General features: G+C 40.4%; 1 protein-coding gene across 1 annotated transcript in view; it reads right to left on the bottom strand.

Moving 5' to 3' along the window:
* Positions 1-19,161, bottom strand: part of LOC130500103 (uncharacterized) — a 146,426-nt gene that overhangs the window by 121,874 nt on the left and 5,391 nt on the right. Inside the window, 4 exon segments of the mRNA XM_056994813.1 lie at positions 16,258-16,759; positions 16,761-17,027; positions 17,142-17,315; positions 17,376-19,036. Coding sequence (XP_056850793.1) covers positions 16,258-16,759; positions 16,761-17,027; positions 17,142-17,315; positions 17,376-19,036 — 2,604 coding nt within the window.

The following is a 19,161-nucleotide window of genomic DNA, read 5'->3' as shown; positions in this document are numbered from 1 at the left end:
AGAGCTGCTTCTCACAAACTCAAAAGACTTCAAACAATAGTTTTAAGTAAACTAGAAAACTGCATTTTCATTCATAAAATTCAAGGGTCATTATTACAAAGACAACTACTGAGCTTATATAGGCTCGACCTTGGGACTATCTAACAGTCTAAAAATGACAAAAGGAAAGAAAATAAATTGAAACATAAGTCTTGGAAGCAAAGGCTTTGATGGCTCCATGGAATCTTGCCTTTAGCTTGATTTGTGTCTTCAATGGGGAAACTTGGATGATCTTGTACCTGGACAGCTTCTGGACGTGGCCATGATCTTGAAGTCTTTCTGATATGTCTCTGAATGTCTTTAATGTAGAATATGGCCGTTGGTCTTGAAGGATTTCAAGAAGAAACTCATTTAAAGCTTGTAGTGTCAATGCTGCCAAATATGGAATGTTAGTGCAAGTGATGATCCTCCTGATCTCCTGGGTGCTGGTGCAGCTAAGGACGTCTTCCTTGTCTTCTGGGTTGTTTAGAGTGTCTCCTGGCTTCCATAGAAAGGTTTGGGTCGGACCAAATTGAATTGGTTGGCAACTTTCCCAAAATAATGTCGGTTTGATCGGTTTTGGGAAATTGATTGTATCTTGGTTTTCCCTTGACCAATTTGCCTGATTCTGGACTTCCTGAATAGCTGACAAATCCCTATTCAAGCCCATGATTAATTCTGGAGAAGGCCGCCTCGTGGTTTGACTGAAATCCACTTCTAAAGCCTGATACTCGCAATTGGATGGGCTGGAGAACCTCCAGTTTGTAAAATCCATAACTCCTTGGTCCGGTAAGCTTTTCTGGAAATGCCAATTGGGTTGGACTCCTTCGTGAGTGTAGAATCCATTAAAATTTGTTTCACTCCAAAAATCCTTTTTTTGTCGAGATATACGCCGTGGACTGGACCTATGTCGCTGGTACCTCCAAAGTGGCCGGTTTGGACTGCTTGGTTGACCTCTGGTTCAACCACTGGTTTGATGGCCTCATCATTCCCTCCCCTTTGTGAAGGTTTTGACCTCAAAACTGGATAACCTGATACACCACAATAGAGCAAGTCAGGTTTTATTCTCATTTGGGAGTTTAGAACCTTACCTTGGTGATACAATTTTGGTTTGGTAATGGTTTGTGCATCTGGTGGCTCTTCTTTAAAGAAATGGGAAATGATCACGTCCCTGGTCTGGACATTGTCATTTCTTCTTTTCTGGAGATGATGGTTCTCCACACTTTTGGAGTTGATGGGTCTGACCATCTTTGGGACTGATTCTCCAAGCAATGAAAGAGTATCTGGTGGGATATCTTTAAAGCTTTCTTCTTTGCAGCCTGAAAAATTCTCAACATTCTGGACAAAGACCAAATGAATTATATCTAATACTGGAGATGTATAAACAGAATGTGTTGTGGTCGAATTTACCATAGGTGCATCAGCATGATGAAGAATTAAATTCTTCTTTGGACAGCATTGGATTTGGGGCTGCTTTTCTTGCACCTTTTTATCTAGGCTGGTATGACCATCTTCTTGTCTTATTCCTGGATCAAAACTCTCTGGCAAAGACAAGTGAGTCATATCTGAATAATCAAGTGTAATAGATGTTTTAAGATCAGAGAAACTTCCCTTGCTGAATTTGAATGGTACTAGTTCAGCATCACTTTTAAGGACAACATCTATTGAACACATTGTTAAGGCTTCTTCTTGCAAGACTACATCACGAATTGGATTGCCCTTTTCTTTGCTTATACCTGGGTCAAAACATCTTGGCAAAGACAAGTGTATTATACCAAAGTAAAGGAATTTATAAACTGATGAAAACAAAGAACAAAGAACCTTACTTTCAGCTGTGAGCTAGAAATTGTATTTCTTTGTTTGGCTTGCTCTCACCTTGGTCTCCTGTACCTATTTCACTTTCCCTTGGACAAGACAAGTGCATTAATCTTATCATGGAAATAATAATAGCATTCTGATCCATAGTGAAATTTACCTCAGGTTTTGGCACTTGAACAATTCTTTGTTCAGATTTTGGTTTCAACTTGTGGTGTGGATTTGGATTGATCTCAGGGTCTGGCTCGGCCCTTGGCACTTCAGTAAGCATAGAGTTCTCATCTGGTATCCCTGTACCAATAATATAAAAATTTAAACCAGTATCTAAAGGTGTTGTTAAACACTTACTTTGATTTGATACTTTGGTTACTGGTTTTGCTTCCTTAAGCAACAAATCATTTCTTCCAGCCTCACTTATGGCTTCCTCCTCTTTAGCAATGCCATGCTGGTAGACTGGGTCTTCTCTTTTAATTTCTTGCTCCTTATTTCCTGATACAATACGCTTTGACAAAGACAAGTGTATTATACAAGAATTTGGAACCAATAAATCAGATTGAATAAAACTATCACTTTTTATAGATAAATATGTTTTCTCTTTTAGTGATGTTTCTTTCAATGCTTTCTTATTTGGACAAACTACAGCAAAGTGTCCTCTTTTATGACATCTATAGAATGTCTGATCTTGTAGATTTTTAAAATTAGAAGACTTACCTTGGTTGGATGCCTCTTCTTTCTTTGGGTTCGGAATCTTTTTATTCTTTGGACATAAATCATGGACAACTTTTGATTCCAATAAGGATGCGGAGTTCGGATTTTTCTGGACCTCAGTACCTATCTTAACATCCTTTGACAAAGACAAGTGACTTATACCAGTGGGAAATGATTTATAAACCAATTTATCAAGTATAGGACTTACCATAGCCTTTGCTTGAAGAGATGGTTTATCTAGCTCTTCTTTGGGTCTGCTCAAGATGTCTTGGCTGACGTTTTTACTCACCTCCATGACCTTTAGGATGTCACTTTTCTGGCCTAGGCAATGGACAATGGCGTGCCCCTGGTTTGGCTGAAAGTTGGTTTGTTGAGGTAAGCTTCTTGGACCCTCTTTGTGGACAGCTTCTCTTGCTTCTTGGGAACCATGAGTTGGATACCTCCTTGGGTACTGCTCCTTGATCTGAGATGTTGTAAAATCTGGTGCAAACTCATACCTCATGACTTTCTTAAGTGTTCCCCACGTTTTGATAGTTGGCTCCTTGTAAAACCATCTATCATCTACTTCTTGAACCCACCATTTAAAGGCATCTCCTTTTAGATGATCAATGGCATAAGCTAGCCTTTCTTCCTTCAAGATGTTGTTGTAGTGAAACCATTCATCAAGGTTCCTCTCCCATCTAAGATAACCTCTTTTTCCTGAAAATTTAAAGAGTTCAACTTTATTAGCAAAAGAGTTATAATCAAAATGAGTAACAACATTTGGGGGTTTTAGAATTTGGATTTTTATTGATCCTTGAAGGATCTGGTGGCTTGGGCTCGACATAGACAGCCTCTGGTGCATCTCCAAATCTTCTTTCTCCTGGCTGTGGACGTTGGCCTTGTGCCTTTCTTCTTTTCCTCAACTGAGCAAGCTGTTCAACCTCTTGCAAAGCTGTCAAATGTTGGCTCTTCTTGGCCATCTGACTTTGTCCGTGTGTTCCTCCTACCATGGCTTCCTGAAAACACTCTCAAAGATCAAGTGAAGGTATGGAAAGCTTTGGTCTAAACAAAATAAATCAAATGCAAAATGCAATTTACACTAAATCGAGAATTATGCAAATATGAACCGATATGAAATAAACTATGCAATAAAAACTTTTTATTTTTCTTTTCTGATGCAAGCACGAAATGGAGAGAAAAATATGATATGAAATAATAACTAGGACAAAGAAAAAAAATGAAATGCAAACTAACAACATTTTTTTTTTAAATGCAAGATTTAAATAAGAAACAAATATGGAATGCAGATTTTTTTTGAATTTTTTTTTAAAAATGGAAACAAATAGCTAAATGAATGCAAACAAATTTTTCTTTTGTTTTTATGATTGAAATGAATCAAACTAAACAACTGGTCGTCTCCTACCTCACACTTTTTATGGTTTTCAATTTTATGATGAACAAAGAACACAAAATGCAAAAACTGTTTTTTTCTTTTGATTTAAGATGAAAACAAATGCAAGCAAATGAATGATGCAAGGATAGAATGAACCTGATTCAGGAGCTTTGAGCTCTGATACCAAATGATACAGCCTGGGAATCAGACTACAAGACTTGATGAACTGAGGTTCAACCTGAAAACAAAGAAGATAGATTTTTATTAGTTTTATGAGTTTTTATGAAACAAAACAGAAACAAATGGAAGATGAATAAGATACTAATGATATGAAGAATAAACCAGAGTAAATAAACAAAGATAAAGGATAGATATGGTGGAATCAAGCTGTTGGATACAGCTTGGAAATCAGACTATAAGACTTGATGAACTGAGTTTCAACCTGAAAACAAAGAAGATAGAATTTTATTAGTTTTATGAGTTTTTATGAAACAAAACAGAAACAAATGGAAGATGAATAAGATACTAATGATATGAAGAATAAATCAGAGTAAATAAACAAAGATAAAGGATAGATATGGTGGAATCAAGCTGTTGGATGTGTATCACTCTCAGCTTGATCAAATGATGGATTGAAGTGGATTTGCGGATGAAGGTTTGATTGAATCTCTCAACCAGATGGGATGATGGACGAAATGGATTGAATAGACACCACAAAGCTCTATGAAAGGAGACTTTGATAAGCCTGGTTGCTCAAGAGCTGCTTCTCACAAACTCAAAAGACTTCAAACAATAGTTTTAAGTAAACTAGAAAACTGCATTTTCATTCATAAAATTCAAGGGTCATTATTACAAAGACAACTACTGAGCTTATATAGGCTCGACCTTGGGACTATCTAACAGTATAAAAATGACAAAAGGAAAGAAAATAAATTGAAACATAAGTCTTGGAAGCAAAGGCTTTGATGGCTCCATGGAATCTTGCCTTTAGCTTGATTTGTGTCTTCAATGGGGAAACTTGGATGATCTTGTACCTGGACAGCTTCTGGACGTGGCCATGATCTTGAAGTCTTCCTGATATGTCTCTGAATGTCTTTAATGTAGAATATGGCCGTTGGTCTTGAAGGATTTCAAGAAGAAACTCATTTAAAGCTTGTAGTGTCAATGCTGCCAAATATGGAATGTTAGTGCAAGTGATGATCCTCCAGATCTCCTGGGTGCTGGTGCAGCTAAGGACGTCTTCCTTGTTTTCTGGTTGGTTTAGAGTGTCTCCTGGCTTCCATAGAAAGGTTTGGGTCGGACCAAATTGAATTGGTTGGCAACTTTCCCAAAATAATATCGGTTTGATCGGTTTTGGGAAATTGATTGTATCTTGGTTTTCCCTTGACCAATTTGCCTGATTCTGGACTTCCGGAATAGCTGACAAATCCCTCTTCAAGCCCATGATTAATTCTGGAGAAGGCCGCCTCGTGTTTTGACTGAAATCCACTTCTAAAGCCTGATACTCGCAACTGGATGGGCTGGAGAACCTCCAGTTTGTAAAATCCATAACTACTTGGTCCGGTAAGATTTTCTGGAAATTCCAATTGGGTTGGACTCCTTCGTGAGTGTAGAATCCATTAAAATTTGTTTAACTCCAAAACTCCTTTTGGTTGTCGAGATATACGCCGTAGACTGGACCTATGTCTCTGGTACCTCCAAAGTAGCCGGTTTGGGCTGCTTGGTTGACCTCTGGTTCAACCACTGGTTTGATGGCCTCATCACCAATGTATCCCACTGTCAGACAGAAGAGGAGGAAGTTCGCCCCCGAAAGGGATGAAATCATCAGTGACGAGGTCAAGAACCTACTTGATGCCGAATTCATACGAGAAGTACAACACCTGGAATGGCTAGCTAACGTGGTAGTCGTGAGGAAAAAGAACGGGAAGTGGATAGTGTGCATCGATTTCACGGACCTTAACAAGTCATGTCCTAAGGATCTATTCCCCTTACCTCACATCGATAAGCTAGTCGACGCAATTGCTGGTCACCAACTGATGAGCCTCATGGATGCATTCTCCGGGTATAATCAAATCCTAATGCACCCTGACGATCAAGAGAAGACCTCATTCATGACATCCAGGGGCATCTACTGCTACAAGGTCATGCCCTTTGGATTGAAGAACGCCGGTTCTACCTATCAAAGGCTCGTGAACATGATGTTCGCCGATCAGATAGGGCAAACCATGGAGGTGTGTATATCGACGATGTGCTGGTAAAATCCCTAGATGCCGAATATTATAACTCACACCTTCAACAGGCCTTCACTACCCTCAAGAGGTATAACATGAAGCTCAATCCCTCGAAATGCTCATTCGGGGTAAGCTCTGGGAAACTCCTAAGGTACATAGTCACCCACAAGGGCATTGAGGCCAACCTGGAGCAGGTAAGGGCAATACAAGAATGGCCGCCCTGAGCAGGTTCATCTCCAGACTATCCGACAAGTCACATGCCTTCTTCGAGACCTTGTAACATGACCCTAGGATGAACTCTGGATGATATTGGATAGATCCTTGCAAAGATGAATCGAAACTCAATCCTTCAAGGCTTGTGGATGCTAATGGTGACACAAAGAGATGCGGATGGCTCCTTGATACTCATACACAACTACTTTAGATATGACATACAAAAGTATAAGTCCTTAGACTCTGGATATGACACACCAGAACTCTCAAAATCTTGTGATAGCAATAAGAGAAGAGAAAGGTTTTAGGTAAAAAGATGATGATTTTATTATACTTGCTCGACCAGAATATATAGTGAGAACCTTGTACATGCACAAGGTCTCAGAAACAACATAGAGTCATAAAGGAACATGCTCCCTTTGACTTGTGTAACGAAAAATAAAAAGAATAGTCTAAAATGAAATAAGATACAATGTGGTCTGGTCCGAGAGTATCATGCTAGGTGATATGAATTAGCAAAACAAGGCCTCGTTAAAACCTATCTAAGCAAAACCCAGTGGGACAAAAACTAAGACATGAAAAGAGCACACTTCTCTTGCTAGACTAGATGATACTCAGCTTGATGGTATGATCATTTGAATTGTGATGAGTGGGTCTTGAAGTATCAAGCTTCCTTCAAGACTTTCTTTCTTCAAAGACTTTCTGATTAAGCCTCCAATAGCTTCCTGGAGCTTCCTTGATCTTGCACCAGTCATAGGTCCATCAGAAAGGTCTCAAGCATCTTCTTCAGCTGGCTGGTCCTTTTTCTTCTTGACATGATCTGGAATCATATCATTCCCTCCCTCTTGAAAAGGATTTTGTCCTCAAATCTTGGCCATCAGCAACATTAAAGTTATTACTCACGTCATACCTTCCGTTTAGATCAAGCTTGTAGGCATTGTGGCTGAGGTTCTTCACGATCTCAAATGGTCCATCAATCCTTGGCATCAGCTAGGACTTCCTCTCGCTTGGAAATCTTTCTTTTCTAAGGTGCACCCAAACAAGATCTCCTTCTTCAAAGATCATCTCACGCCTACCCTTGTTTGCATGCTTAGCATACAACTTTGTTTTCTCTTCAATGTTGTTGCGTGCTTGCTTATGGATATCCTGCACCATCTCGGCCTTTCTTTTTTCATCAAAGCTAACTCTAGCACACTCAGGTAAAGGCATTAGATCCAACGGAGAAGTGGGATTGAACCCATACACAATTTCAAATGGTGAAAACTTAGAAGCAAAATGCATAGCATGATTGTATGCAAATTCACAATGAGGCAAATGCACTTCCCAAGATTTCAAATTATTTTTGATGAATGCACGCATGAGAGCTCCTAATGTCCTATTCACTACTTCTGTTTGACCATCAGTTTGCGGATGACATGTAGTAGAAAACAACAATTTAGTTCCTAGCTTAGACCACAAGGTTTTCCTAAAGTAACTAAGGAAGTTAGCATCACTATCTGAAACAATGGTCTTAGGGGTGCCATGCAAACGAACTATCTCTTGAAAGAACATTTTAGAAACATGCAATGCATCATCAGTTTTATGACAAGCTATGAAATGTGCCATCTTAGAAAATCTATCAACAACAACAAAGATATAATCTTTTCCAGTTCTAGTTCTAGGCAATCCAACAATGAAGTCCATAGAAATGTCATTCCACGGGTGATAAGGAATAGGGAGAGGAGTATACAAACCGTGAGATTGAACTTTGGACTTAGCTTGTTTGCAAGTTGCACATCTTTGACATATTTTCTCCACGTCTTTCTTCATGTGTGGCCAAAAGAAATGATCCTGCAAAACCTTAAGAGTCTTGGCATTGCCAAAGTGTCCCATTAAGCTTCCTCCGTGAGCTTCCCTAGCAAATAATTCTCTCATAGAACAGTTAGGTACACATAGGCGATAACTCAACCATAAACACATATCAGTCGATGGATTCAAAAGAAGCCGAAGCGTTATAAATGAAAAACAACAAAAGATCGAAACTTCCCTATCCAGAGCTGCTCTAATACCACTTAACACGACACTAGGATGAACTCTGGATGATATTGGATAGAACCTTGCAAACATGAATCGAAACTCAATCCTTCAAGGCTTGTGGATGCGAATGGTGACACAAAGAGATGCGGATGGCTCCTTGATACTCCTAGACAACTACTTTAGATATGACACACTAAAGGAGAAGTCCTTAGACTCTGGATATGACACACCAGAACACTCAAACTCTCGTTGATAGCAATAAGAGAAGAGAAAGGTTTTAGGTAAAAAGATGATGATCTTATTAGACTTGCTCGACCAGAATATATAGTGAGAACCTTGTACATGCACAAGGTCTCGGAAACAACATAGAGTCATAAAGGAACAGGCTCCCTTTGACTTGTGTAACGAAAATAAAAAGCATAGTCTAAAATGAAATAAGATACAATGTAGTCTGGTATGAGAGTATCATGCTAGGTGATATGAATTAGCAAGACAAGGCCTCATTAAAAACCTATCTAAGCAAAACCCAGTCGGACAAAAACTAAGACAGGAAAAGAGCACACTTCTCTTGCTAGCCTAGATGATACTCAGCTTGATGGTATATGATACCACTCAAATTACCTTAAAGAGTGCTTTTATACTCTCAAATAAGAGGTTCAGCTGTAGTACTTAGGGATCAAATCACGAGGAGCTAGGGAACCAATTAAATCTAATTAACTAATCAATCTTAGGTGAAGTTGGTTTTTATGGTGGAAATGTAAAATGACAATCGTAAATGAGCAAGGTAATTGCTCTTCTAACAATATGATGGGTTGTTTATAAGATAAGGAAGAGTGCTAGACATAGGGCTTTTATTCGGGTATTAGAGATTATAATGTCTATAAATGCCTAACAACTTGTTTGCAAGATATTAAAGAACTCAGCCGCGTAACAATCAGTGATGTCTCACTGGTTAAATAACTAGATCTCTGGCCTCAACTGTCGTATGTTGGCCAGAAAAAGAGTCGATCGATATCCTTTAGAGATATAGAGCGATACACCTTTCGCAGCGCCGATCGATTGTCCAGTAGGGATATCGATCGACGGCTTCTAGAAATGCCTAGGCGCGAGCCGATAATAAACAGTAGGTCTCAAGGAGGGCTCTCGCTCTTCTCAACAGGGGACAAACTAGTTCAATGATAACAGGAGTTTGCTAAGATCCTATTAAAATGTTGAAGTATAAAAGATGTCAATCCAATTCTGAGAGAGTGCGAAACACTAGGAATGCAAGACCATGCTTAAGCTAAATGCTATCAAGATGAGATGCGAGATTACACTAGAATAAGACTAAAAATGCAATAAAGTAAAAGACTTTCTTTGATTATGAGATGATAAACTCATGGAATAAGGGATTTAGACCTCTGCAAACATAATCTAAAGGTGTCAGCTTTCAATTAATCTATCTACCTTAGACCTAGACACAATCCTAAACAAACTTTATCTCTAGATGAATGCTCATTTGCTTCCAAAACTCAAGCATCAAATCTCTTTGGTTGAATGTTGAGGAAGCAATCATTAAAAACAAGTCTAATAGCCATCCTAACACCTCTAACAACAAATCTCTTTGGTAGAGTGTGTTAAAAGCATAGGAGAGTTGGTTCAGACATTTCATCAAACACCTTGTGGGCGGGAAATGTCTAAAGCTCAACTTTAGAGAGGCCAACTCAAAAGAAGCATTAAAATCACTCTACTAGCAAGGATTAAGAAGGATCTACACCTAAACACCTTAGATCAAGCCTAACCACCCTTAGTCTCCCTAACCCATGAATCCAAAAGTGGATTACTCACTAATCACCATGATTACTCTTGAACCCATGAGGTTTCCAAGCTTAATCATGTTTAAGAAAGCAAGAAATGAAATTATAAACACTCAAGAACACAAGAACAAAAGGGAAGAACTTTCACCAAAAGAGGTTTCGTGATTCTTAAGAGAAAATAAGATATCTCCCATCATGGGATTACAAGAGTATTTATATTTAGGTTTAGCTTTCCAAAATGATGCAAAAACGACCATGGAATGTCTTCACCCATGAAGAGTGGGTCTCGACCAACCCGGGTGTGCTCCAGCCGGGTGTCTCGACCACGGACAAGCGGTGCAGGCTGGCCGGGTGTCTTCAGCCGGGTATCGTCCATCCTCTTCCTCGACCAGCTGGACGAGCGGGTACTCTTGGCCGGGTGCGTCTAGCCGGGTGCTTCGTCCATGCTGACTTCGACCAGAGGACGAGCGGGTGGTCTAGGCCGGGTGAACCAAGCCAGGTGTTTCGTCCATTGCTGTCTTCGACCAGAAACGAGCGGCTGGTTCGTCCCGGGTATATACAGCCGGGTGAATCGACCAAGCTTCATTCTTCACACTTTGAACTCGTCCAAGCTTCATTCTTCACTTCTTTTTGGGACCTTAGAACCTCCATAACATCTCAAAACACTCCAAAGGGTGCTCCAACACCTGATTAGGACAAATGCATGCAATATGGATCCTAAAGATGCAAAAGTTCTAAGCTATAGGATCTAAATGAAGTAAATATGAATGCTAAAAACATGTAAATATGCAAGATATCAACTCCCCCACACTAGTCCTTTACTTGTCCACAAGTAAACTTTCAAGAACTAAGGAGAAGAAGTTTGAAAGAGGGGACTCATAACCAAAAGATGCTCTTCTTAGCTCTCATCCTAACAACCTTGCATAATCATAACAACTAGCTAGAGCAAAATTTCCATTCTTCTCTAACTTTTCAAGGCCTATTCAACTCTTTGGATCTCTACACTCATCATCATGATTCCACAAACCACAAATCCAACAACCCTCTAACAATCATTAAGCAAACTCAATAGAAAATCTTGCAAATGGTCAAAAGGTCCAAGTCATTTGGTTTGGTAAGAAAATGCTTAAGTTCATGGTGAAGTAAGAAGTTCAGAGCAATCTTTAAAGGTGGTTTACTCTCAAAACAAAGAAGCTTTGGTAATGCACATAATATATCTAAGAAAGGGATCAACTCATGCATACAATGCTCAATCTCCACTGTCCTACCTTTCCCACATATACACAAGCTCAAATTTAAACTTTAAATGCCAAAACCCAACTCTCATCACTCACCAAAAGATTTCCCCAAGAACTTAAAAAACTTTCTCATCTAGAACTCTTTCTTTTTGAAGTCAATCAAGGGATTTTTACATTCTCAAACACTTTTCAGCTCTTTCTAACTTCACCAGCCCCCTTTTTCATCATTTTTTTATTATAATTTTTTATTTTATTATATTATTATTTTTATTTGGGGGCCAAAACATTCATGATTAGAGCTTAAGATCACATTTTACTATCCCTTGAGACAAGAAAATCACTCTAGAGTTCTAGAAGTCTAATCTTTTCATCCTCAACCAAATCATACTCCCAAAATAAAACTCAATAACACTAACCACCCATCCTAATTGCTAGACAAAGGTGTGTCTAATCTAGCTAGAATTGAGACTAAGCATTGTCGACCCCGATACTCTCAACATTATGCACATGCAAAGCTTTCTAAAGAGGCCTCACTCAACAATCAATGATGGCTTGAAAGAAAGCTTTGGGTTCAAGGTGTGGAGTACCACTTGAAATTGTCAAAAAGATCGGCAAAAAGGATGAGACAATTCAAGTGTGTATAAGCCATGACTCAGCACACAAATGACCATAAGCAAGAGACATTAAGTTTGAATAAGACAGGAGCAGCTTTCAAAGAGAGAGTTTCAAACAATCCAATGAGTTTCAAGAAGAGATTTCAAGGCACAAAGTCTACAAGCTATCAAGAGAATGCTCAATCTAATTGCCATGATTACAAAGGTCACCAAAATGAGAACTTAGCATGAGCATCTCTACAAGGTAAAATCATCCCCTTATGCAAGAATGCAACCTATATGCATGCTTCTAGACTCCTATATTTTTTTTTCTTTTTCTATGCAATAGATGGATGCTCTAGACTCAATCCTAAAATGCAAATGATGAACTAAATGCTTCTTTTTTTGTTTTTCAAATTTTTAAAAATTTATGGGTTTTCTATGCAATAACTATATATAATGCATGCTAAATGACAAGAAACACAAGAACATCAGTAACTTGCACCTCCCCCACACTTAATTCACACAGTCTCTTGTGTGAAAAGTGGAGAGAGATGACCAAAATAAAATCTAAATGCAAATGAAAATGGTATATACAATGAAAGGTGAAGGAGTACCTCTATGGAGCGTGAGAAGAGGCTGATGCCTCGCCCTCGAAGTTGTCTTCCTCATCAGTAGTGGCTAGTGAAGGAGACTTGTTCCCGGATGAAGATGGTAAGAATGGTGGGTTCCTTTTGCTGCGAAGTAGCTGCTTCTTGGTCTTTGGGGCTTGTGGATCATGCAATGGCTGAGGCTGAGGAGCAAAGAAATCTCCAAAGTCCTCCTCGGTGCAACCAGCTACAGCTCCTCTTGTCATCAAATCAGTCACCTTCCTCATGAACCTAGCTGAAACCTCAGCTTGCTTCTTCATAGCTTTTCTCATCTCCTTGCATTTGTTGGTGAGCTTGAAGATGGTTCTGTCTTGAGCTTTGTTCCACCTTTGGAGGGTGCTTATCTGATCATGAGCTTGGCGAAGTGGACCAAGGGGTAAAGAGCTGGTGCACTGGTTAAAGTGGTAGCGTGGAGGTCCAAATAGATGTGCAGTGGCTTTGCTTGAGTGCCCCTCATCAAAAACTGCTGTCTTGTCTTTCCTCTTCTTGGTGGATGGCAAAGTCATTGGACCAAGAGCTCCATGAGACTTTAACAGATTCTTCTCACTGATGTCAAACCTGATCCCCCCTTGAATCTTTAAGTTTGTGATGTCCCACTTGGGAAAAGTCATCTCCACTAAGTTGTCTCCTCTTACGTAAGAGTAGACACATGATCCATTGTATCTGCCAGAGAAGTAGCCAACCTTTTTCAAGTAGTTGGCATCCAAGAAGAGTGGTCCATCTCCATCATGTCCAAGACTGATCCCCTTGTGAGCTAGCAAAGGTGTGATCAAACCCCCAATGCCAATCTGAGCATCATCATCTCTGTTAGTCCACGCCCAGCTCTTGTAGTAGAGGAGGCGCTGCACAAAGAAACCAACCAAGCCAAAATCATCGTAGAAGTCTTCTGGGACAAAATGTAAGCGAGGGTAAGAAGCATAATGTTGCACAGCTGTGTGGATGAACTTCAGGTCCTCTGCATTAACATTCCCCGGTTTCTTTCTTGGAAAGATGGTATGGACAATCAGCCTATAGAGAAAGCGCACAGAAGGGTGCCTAATGGAGCCATTCTTGTCTCTGCTAGAGATCCTATCCTTTCCTGAAAGCAGCTTGTAGGTGAGGTTTGTTATGTCCTTGAGCGTTGGGAGACCTTTGAGCTTTGGCATGGAAGGATTCTTTGAGTCCTTGAGACCCAACACTTCTCCAATCTCTTGAAAGCTCATGGAGTGAGCTCTCCCATCAACCTTGAACTTGATCATTCCCCATCCTTGCTCCTCATGAAGAGAAGTGTAGAAAGTAGCCTCCAAAGATGCCAAAAATTGGCATAAAAATTCTTTGTAGGTGGGGAAAGCCATGGTGTAGAACCTCTCCATACCCAAGTGCCCTAGCAACTTTTTGACATCCTCATCAATTTTCAACAGTTTCAAGATCTCTCTGTCCACAAATCTGGTTGGAGACCAAGCAATGGCATGTCTCAAATGCTCTAGCAGCTTAGCCGGGGTGGGCTTCTTGGTCCTATCCCTGTTGGCATTGAACTTGACTTTCTTGGGTGGCCCTTGACCATCCTCACTGTCCTCCTCACTGCTCTCATCCGCAGCCTCATCAGCATCCTTATCACTCTCTTCAACCATAGGTTGCTTGCCTCTCTACTTTGCTCTTTCCTTGGCCATCCAAGCCATAGCTTGCTGCTGCCTATGCTCTTCCTCTGATTCAGGCATGGTTCCCAAGGTCTTTCTCAGCTGAGAAGTCTCTCTTTTAGTTGCCTCCTCTCTTTCTTGTGCAAACTTGTTTGCATCTTTCCTCACCATTGTACCTAAAAATTGCAAACACTTGGAAAAGAATGAGTACAAGTGAAAGAGAGGAACAAAACATTGCTAAAACTAGTTTGATAATAAACTAGCAACCTAGCAAAGCAAGCAAGCTTCTCATGTCCATAAAAAAAAATTATTAATATAGTATTATTATTATTTTTTTTTTTAATGAACATGAGAATCTCAGCAAGCCAAATCCAAGAAAAATCAGCTGAAAAGTCGAAATTAGCAACCTAATCAAGCTTCAAACATCATAGCTAACCATCCTAACCATAATCAACCTTCGAAAAACAATTATTGAAAACCCCCAAATCTCATGAACCCTAATTTCTCAAAGTTCAAATTAAACTCAATTCCACCCTCAAATCAACTACCCAGCATGATATACAAGCCTCCCCTAGCCTATTTCACAAGAATCTAGCAAGAAAATGATCCAATTTCAAGTTCAAAATTCTAAGTTTATGACGGTTGCGAAACATCATAGCTAACCATTCTAACCATAATCAACCTTCGAAAAACAATTATTGAAAAACCCTCAAATCTCATGAACCCTAATTTCTCAAAGTTCAAATTAAACTCAATTCCACCCTCAAATCAACTACCCAGCATGATATACAAGCCTCCCCTAGCCTATTTCACAAGAATCTAGCAAGAAAATGATCCAATTTCAAGTTCAAAATTCTAGGGTTCATGACGGTTGCGAAAATGGACTTGAAGAAATCATACCTTGCTGTGGATGAAAGGAAATGAAGAAAGGATTCTAGAAAGTAAGCTAATGAGAGAAAGACTTTGATCTTAAAAAGAATGGATTGATTTGTTGGAGATTTGAGTGAGATATGGTGTTTTTGGTTCTTGGAGGCAAGAGAGGTTTTTAGATTTGTGAAAGTGGTGAAATGAGAGAGAGAGAGAGAGAGAGAGAGAGAGAGTAGGATTAGGTCAAAAGAGAGTGAACCGTGTCGGGTATGGGTGTGGATACGGGTCTGGGTCGAGAAAAGATGAAGGAAGCTTACATGTTGGGTCAACGCGCGGATCTTCAGCCGGGTCAAGATCACCCGCGCGTATTTGCTTCGTCCGTACGGTCCAGGACGAGCGGGTCCTTCCAACCGGGTATATTCACCCGCGTGGATCCTCATTGATTCTCGGTGATCAGAACGAGCGGGTACCTCCAGCCGGGTGGAACGAGCCGCGTGGTTCCTCGTTGATTCTCGGTGATCAACGAGCAGTATCCTTCTCCCGGGTATATGCACCCGCGTGGATTCCCGTTGATCAGTGGTGATCAACGAGCGATAGATGATTCCCGGGTGTTGTGAACCGGGTGATTCCCGATGATCAACCTCATGATCACTGATGATCCACTCCGTAATTCCTGATGATCAACTCCATGATTCCTGATGATCCACTTCACTCGACCAGATTACACTTCTCAACCCAATGAAACCTCCATCACAACGCCATGCACTCATTTCTTCTAAGGGACTTGAAAAGAAATCCTAAAGCAATATTTACAAGGATAAACATGAGATTTCCTCCCAAGTGAGCTTGTTTAAAGTCTCTAGCTTGATTTTGCTTACTTTGGGACTAGGTGGAAGTGGGATCGGAAAGTGGAACTGAGAATCCAACTTCCTTTGGTGTAGTACCCATATAGAGCTTCACTCTTTGCCCATTCACTGTGAATTCTCCTCCATTCTTGTCCCAAAGAACCACTACTCCATAAGGCTTAACTTCCTTGATCTTAAAAGGTCTAGACCACCTTGATTTGAGCTTCACAGGAAACAACTTCAGCCTAGCGTTGTAGAGGAGTATCTGATCATCAGCTCTTAACTCCCTCTTCAAGATGTTCTTGTCATGAAAGGCTTTGGTTCTCTCCTTGTAGATCCTTGAGTTCTCGAAAGCATCCATCCTTATCTCATCAAGCTCATGAAGCTGAAAAAGTCTCTTTTCCTTGGCATTCTTGATATCAAAGTTCAATAACTTTACAGCCCACAATGCCTTGTACTCAAGTTCCACTAGTAGATGACAAGCTTTACCATACACGAGGTTGAAATGAGTGGTTCCCAAAGGTGTCTTGTATGCTGTCCTATAGGCCCAAAGTGCATCATCAAGCTTGTCTGACCAATCCTTTCTCTTGGCTCCCACAATCTTCTCCAAGATTCCCTTGATCTCTCTGTTAGAGATTTCAACTTGACCACTCGTTTGAGGGTGATAGGGTGTTGCAACCTTATGTTTCACTCCATTCTTCTTGAGAAGATTCTCAAAAAGTTTGTTGATGAAATGTGAGCCTCCATCACTTATCACCACTCTAGGGACTCCAAACCTTGGAAAAAATGATGCTTTTAAACATCTTCAACACCACTCTTGAGTCATTTGTAGGACTTGCAACTGCTTCAACCCACTTAGACACATAGTCTACAGCCACTAGTATGTACTTGTTGCCATAAGAAGAGGGAAAAGGTCCCATGAAGTCTATTCCCCAAACATCAAACACCTCCACTTCAAGAATTGGGTTTTGAGGCATTTCATTCCTCTTTGTGATGTTCCCTCTCCATTGGCAAGAATCACACCTGGAGATGAAATCTTGTGTATCCTTGAACATATGAGGCCACCAAAATCCAGCTTGTAGAACCTTAGCCACTGTCTTGAAAGTTGCAAAATGCCCTCCATATGAAGAACCATGGCATTGTTGTAGGATTCCATCAACTTCTTCTTCAGCCACTGCTCTCCTGTAGAGATGGTCTTTGCAAAGGATGAAGAGAAAAGGCTCATCCCAATAATACCTCTTCAATTTCTTGTAGAACTTCTTCTTGGCATACCCTTCAAGTTTTAGTGGCTCCTTTCCTGTGATAAGGTAGTTCACAAAATCTACATACCAAGGCTCCTTCTCCTTAGATGCCTTAACCTCTTCAAGCTTCTTGCCCGTTTCACAAACTGCAACCACTGCCCGGATGTCCATGATATGTTCCTCACGAAGTCCTTCATCAGTTGGAGTTTCACCTTCAATCCTCAGCCTAGATAAGTGATCAGCCACTCCATTCTCAATGCCTGGCTTGTCTCTAATCTCCAAGTCAAACTCTTGAAGCAAAAGGATCCACCTCAAAAGTCTTGGCTTGGCATCTTTCTTGGCCAAGAGGTGCCTCAAAGCTGCATGATCAGTGTAGAAAATATCCTTTGACCCAACCAAGTAGCTTCTGAACTTCTCAAATGCAAATACAATGGCTAGCATCTCGTTCTCAGTTGTGGAATACTTCACCTGAGCATCATTCAAAGTCTGGCTAGCATAGTAGATCACATGAGTCTTGCCATCCTTTTTCTGCCCCAAAACAGCTCCAACAGCAAAGTCACTTGCATCACACATAATCTCAAAGGGGAGACTCCAATCAGGTGGCTGAACAATAAGAGCATTAACCAAGTTATTCTTCAGCTCCTTGAAAGCTTCAAGACAATCTGAATCAAAGCTGAAAGCGGCTTCTTTGCATAGCAGCTTGGTTATTGGTCTAGCAACCTTTGAGAAGTCCTTGACATATCTCTTATAGAAACCAGCATGGCCAAGGAAACTCCTTATGTCTCTCACAGTCTTTGGTGGAGGTATACTAACCATCACCTCAATCTTAGCCTTGTCCACTTCAATGCCCTTCTCTGAAATCTTGTGCCCAAGTACAATCCCTTCTTTGACCATGAAGTGACACTTCTCCCAGTTCAGCACAAGGTTGGTGTCTTCACATCTCTGTAGGACCTTGCACAAGTTGGACAAACAAGCAGAAAACGAAGATCCGTAGACAGAGAAGTCATCCATGAATACCTCCACAACATCCTCAATTAGATCAGAGAAGATAGACATCATGCACCTTTGAAAGGTGGCAGGAGCATTACATAACCCAAATGGCATCCTTCGATAGGCAAAGGTACCATAGGGGCATGTGAATGTCGTCTTCTCTTGATCATCGGGATGTATGGGTATTTGGAAGAACCCTGAATACCCGTCAAGAAAGCAATAGAAAGGATGGTTTGCAAGTCTCTCAAGCATCTGATCAATAAATGGCAATGGAAAATGATCTTTTCTAGATGCAGAGTTGAGCTTTCTATAATCAATGCACATCCTATGTCCAGTTACAGTTCTAGTGGGGATCAACTCATCCTTATCATTTTTCACAACAGTGATACCACCTCTCTTTGGAACCACATGCACAGGAGATACCCATTTACTATCTGAGATTGGGTAACTAACACCGGCATCTAAGAGTTTGAGAATCTCCTTCTTTACAACTTCTTTCAAATTAGGGTTTAATCTTCTTTGATGCTCAATAGAAGTAATTGATTCATCCTCTAGATGTATCATATGCATGCACAAAGAAGGTGATATCCCTTTGATATCATCTAGAGAATACCCTATTGCTTTCCTAAACTTCTTAAGTGCACTCAACAGTTGAAACAATTGAAGTTCAGAAAGCTCACTACTCACAATGACAGGGTAAGTCTCATTAGGGCCAAGAAAAGCATACCTTACACCACGGGGAAGGGGTTTAAGTTCCACCTTAGGCGCTTTGAGTTCATCCCAGTCCTCTTGGTGACTGTCCTCTAGTTGAGTGGATGATGCATCTTACCCAAGTGAAGATCAATCTTGCCCTCCTTCATATTTATTATTGCTCCTTCTGTGGCCAAGAATGGTCTTCCAAGGATCAAGGGATCTATAGCTTCCTCATCCATCTCTAGCACCACAAAGT

The sequence above is a fragment of the Raphanus sativus genome, chromosome 9 (assembly GCF_000801105.2).
Source record: "Raphanus sativus cultivar WK10039 chromosome 9, ASM80110v3, whole genome shotgun sequence".
In the NCBI taxonomy this organism is placed as follows: domain Eukaryota; kingdom Viridiplantae; phylum Streptophyta; class Magnoliopsida; order Brassicales; family Brassicaceae; genus Raphanus; species Raphanus sativus.
This window is presented reverse-complemented; position numbering and strand designations above follow the sequence as displayed.